The sequence below is a fragment of the Penaeus chinensis genome, chromosome 25 (assembly GCF_019202785.1).
Source record: "Penaeus chinensis breed Huanghai No. 1 chromosome 25, ASM1920278v2, whole genome shotgun sequence".
In the NCBI taxonomy this organism is placed as follows: domain Eukaryota; kingdom Metazoa; phylum Arthropoda; class Malacostraca; order Decapoda; family Penaeidae; genus Penaeus; species Penaeus chinensis.
Window position 1 is genome coordinate 11,727,314 of NC_061843.1, and position 5,000 is coordinate 11,732,313.

Genomic DNA, 5,000 nt, shown 5'->3' on the forward strand with positions numbered 1-5,000 from the left:
GAAGGGGGTGGTCCTAGCTCTGGCGAGGGCCAATTGCACACCAGGGAATATGGCACTTACATTTCCTCATCTGTCAGCTGGGGGAGGTGGGGGGGGAAGGGTCAGGATATCCAGATATGTTTGGTTATATCCCTAAAGAATTATCGAGTTCCCCTGCTGGTGAGTGTACGAGATGCACCCGACAGGATACACATTGTAGTGTACACTTATAGCTTAAATTGCAAAGGTGTGTATGCGCAGGTCGCCGCTTACGTAAGCAGAAACACGCACATACAAATAAACACACACATATACATTATACCTGCGTACACTTGTGGTCTGGTGTTTCTGTATATATGCACAGGTGTGTGTGCCAATAGATGAATATCTCTCATACAGCTTCTGAGTTCATCGTCACCGATTATACCGCCGTTATATTCAACAGTGAAGCATCAAAAAAAGGTAAACCGCAAATTTCCATGCTATGTTTAGTAAATACCTGTTATCTTATAAATATTATCATGGAATTAGATTGATATTCTTATCCATTCAAACTGTACCTATATTTTTCCCGCATTTTGATATTATATATATATGTATATATATGTATATATATATATATATATATATATATATATATATATATATATATATATATTAGTAACCAGTCAACTAACAGTTTTACTTACTATGTCCCAGTCAGCTGATTTTCAAACAAGAAAAACTAGAATATATAATTATTATGGTTTTAATCAAACAGCCTTTCTTAAAAATTATCTTCATATTTGAATGCTTTACCAATAAACTAGGTCAAACTGTTACAATAAGTTAATGGTAGTTACAGTTGTACTCTAGCTATTACAGCTGTAATATTTATATCAACAGTTTAGTTCAGGCCTATAAAATTTACATATCAACTAATGTTAATAAGCTTACCGTATCCCATGAGGAAGGTGGAAATATCAATCAGTGCACAGAAAACCTGATTATGGAATTTAATTATCGATTAATTTATTCAAGTGATACTTAACTTTCAGGAAATTTAATTATGCTTATATCTATAAAAACAAAGCCACGATATAATCTACGTTTTACTGTTTTCATATAAAATTTACGACTTCCACTTTTATGAACTTCAAACAGCAGGGGAAAGCAAAACACACACACACACACACACACACACGCACACGCACGCACGCAAGCACACGCATACTCACACATACATACATACACGCACGCACGCACGCCCACACACACGCACACACATAAATATATATATATATATATATATATATATATATGTATATGTGTGTGTGTGTGTGTGTGTGTGTGTGTGTGTGTGTGTGTGTGCATATATATTCATATATATGTATATATATAAATATATATTTATATGCATATGTGTATGTATGTATGTGCACACACACACAGACACACACACACACATAAACATACACATATGCACACACACACACACACACACACACACACACACACACACACACACACACACACACAAACATATCATCATCAGCCTGGGTCAATCCACTGCAGGACGTAGGCCTCTCCCAGTCTTTTCCATCTTTGTCTGTCTTGCGTTATATATATATATATATATATATATATATATATATATATATGTATATATATGTATGTATATATATACACACTATATATATATATATGTATATATATACATACACACACACACACACACACACACACACACACACACACACACACACACACACACACACACACAAACATATCATCATCAGCCTGGGTCAATCCACTGCAGGACGTAGGCCTCTCCCAATCTTTTCCATCTTTGTCTGTCTTGCGTTATATATATATATATATATATATATATATATATATATATATGTATGTATATATACACACTATATATATGTATATATATACATACACACACACACACACACACACACACTATGTACATATGTGTATATATATTTATACATATACATATATATATGTATATATATACATATATATACACATATATATACTCACACACACACACACACTATGTACATATGTGTATATAAGTGTATATATATATATATATATATATATATATATATATATATATATATATATATATATGTTATTACCACCTGCACTTCAGCTGATGTTGATCACACCTTTCCAGCGAAGAAATTATTTCCGCATATAAGGCCTGGCAGCACACTTGCCCGTCAGCCCCTAATGTATGGCGTGCGTGACAGCGATTCCTAACAGCCGCCGCGGGTTCGATAACAGTCAAAAACAAATTACCTTTGCCAGGAATCTCTATTGTCCGTTAACATATTACGAAAGGTATTGTCTAGGTATTGAATTTCGTGTTGATAGCCGTGCACGTGTTTTGTTTATGGGCCTTGCCTTTTCAAGAATTTAAGAGAGAAAAAAAAAAAAAAAAATAGTGATGTTATCGATTTTGCATATGCCTCTGACTGCTAGTATCTAGTCAGGGGCAGTTCTCATGGTTTGTTTTCACTTTTATGCAGGGTTTATCTATCTCTTCATTTTTGTCTTTATATTTCTTATTTGGAAGAAAGGAGGAAGAAAATGCCAGTGTTACGGGGCAGGCCGCGGGTCATCACCGGTAGCCTTCAGTTTAACATCGGCAATGTCGCTCCTGTAACCCTTCAACATTCTGGGAAATTTGAAGAGTGCCACGACTTGCCGGGATCTTAGTCATGCAAAGCTCGAGTGGAACAGGTGGTGCCACTCCTGCACGTGGGCGCCTAATTGAATGGAGTTTGCGCACCGACGACAAATGCGCATTATTGGAAACTCGGAAGCAAGGCCATAGGGACCATTTCGGAACAGCTGCCTGTGCCTAGATTATACAGATCTCTGTTTCGTGTAAATGGTGTTACTGCCATCAACGTTTTCTGTGTTATTGCGAACGAATTTCAAATCGACCTCCGTACGTGGCTGATGACTCATACTCGGTTAAGATAACGCTCGTCGCAATGAAGCAAAAATTGGTGAATAATGTATCATTTAGTGAAAATAAATAAAAACACTGTGTATTATATGTATAAAATAACATCAAATATAGTAATAGCATGAGAAGTAGATGTATATAAGAAGGCGGGTCGGTTATCCTCACCGCGTATGTTGTTTACTTGAGAAGCGAGGAGACCAGAGGTAGTGACAGTCAATTCCTTATTTATCTTCCTTATTTCTAATGGACGAGCTAATCTCACCCCTTCATTACCCCACAGTCGCATTTTTAATTAGCCTGGACGCCTCCGAAGCGAAAATATCGCCGAATTTCGCCTCGTGAAGACCGAGAATCGCGAGAGAATAGCGGGCGGCGTCGGAGGAGCGGGAGCGGGGAAGACCTCGGCCTTTATCGCGCTGCAAAATATCGCTGTGTTTGTTTGTCAGTGTTTGTTTGTGTTTGTCTGGCTCCTGGGTGTTGGTAGTGTGCCGGACTCGAGCATCGGTGCTGTTGTTTCCGCAAAATGACATGGAGGGGGAGTGAATAATTGAAAAAAAGCCTAAATCGAGTCGCAACATTTCAAGCGCAATTTGACGCCTTTTCTCTCATCTTCACAAAAACACTTCTTATTCAAGTTTTTTATCGCTCATTACCGTCTTTGTGTTCTCTGACACAGTCCTACATATCGGGGACGTAGAATTCGCCCATCGATTTCTGACTAATTTGCGTCTTTTGGGATTAACCTGTTGATGTGTGATTTATTAACTTATTATTCTTAAATTCTTGGGAGTTTACGGAATGTTGTCGAATATTACTGAAGGTTTCGGAATATTGATAAGGAAGTTTATCAATGGTTCTCTTTTTTTCTTATTAAGATTATACTTTCATTGTGTTTTCTATGACCAGAAACCAAGCAGCTCATAGCAAATAGTAGGCCTACGTGAGAGCCCTTTCCCCCCCATAAACCTATGCAGTATTGTGCAGTATTACTTAGATAAGTAATCATACTTACAAGTCTTTTGACTGCTCTTCATTTTCCTCTTTTGTTGTACATTTACACAATACTGTGGTAATGCACAATTGAGACTTCTTTTCTTTTTTTTTCCCCGTTATTTACTGTAAAATCCTTACTGTTGTAAAGTTCGTCATAATGTGTGATTTGAAAACAAGTTTTACGCTGTGTATAATTAGCATTGTTGAAAATATGTCTGTGTGAAAATATTTATACAAGGAAACTGGTGCAATGAAAGGAGCAAATCCTCATACAGTAAGTATTTAGATTTTATATTTTAATCTGATCGATATTTTTGTTAATTTGTTAAAGGGTAACTTTTGACATTTTTATCCATGAGGAACTAGTGATTTTAGGGATACACAGAAATAAGCTATATCATTCAAGAAATGACTAAAACTCGTTCAGACTCAATTGAAAGACATTCAGGTGTTTAGTTCATACCTGGTGAATATTTAATTCCTACTGATCATTTGGTTGGAATAACATTTAACCGATTGGATGGATTACTTGAAATATCCCAGACTAGCTATCCAGAAATAATGAATATACCATACCCTTATGTTACTATTTCTTGGCAATTTAATAATTGGAATACATCAGTACTTCAAACTGTGTCAAAAAATGCAGGTATACTGACAATGGGCAAGCTGAAAACAATAGGCACAGTGTGGTCCACCAGCATTTCACTGTGTAACTGGTTATTAAAGGATGGTTGTTATTCACAGATTCGAGTGTGAAACGTGTTACAGCTTTACAGCGTGATAAGTATCATGAATACGCCCTGAGACTGAGATTGCTATTGAAACTTGTGGTGTGAGGTCTTCTCTCCTGTGCTATACTGTTTTTGGCATATTTTTAATTCCACCATATCATTGAAGAAAATTGTCACAGAATTATTAGTGACATACCATAATTCATACTCGTCTTAACAATGTTCCAGGGCAATCTATAGCTAAAGTTTGGCGAGCCTGTGAAGTATTAGTGCATTCGGCACCTTACCTAGGCAGTTGACTGATCCATGACTGGTCTTAT

The 5,000-nt window shown here is 36.6% G+C and overlaps 1 protein-coding gene across 2 annotated transcripts in view; it reads left to right on the forward strand.

The window, feature by feature from the left end:
* Positions 1 to 3,042: 3,042 nt before the first annotated feature.
* LOC125038514 overlaps positions 3,043 to 5,000 on the forward strand; it is a 34,901-nt gene continuing 32,943 nt past the window's right edge. The window contains exon 1 of one of the 2 annotated variants that reach the window (XM_047631997.1): positions 3,043 to 3,156. In XM_047631997.1, coding sequence (XP_047487953.1) covers positions 3,086 to 3,156 — 71 coding nt within the window. In that variant the 5' untranslated portion in view covers positions 3,043 to 3,085. The other variant, XM_047631999.1, reaches the window with a different exon arrangement.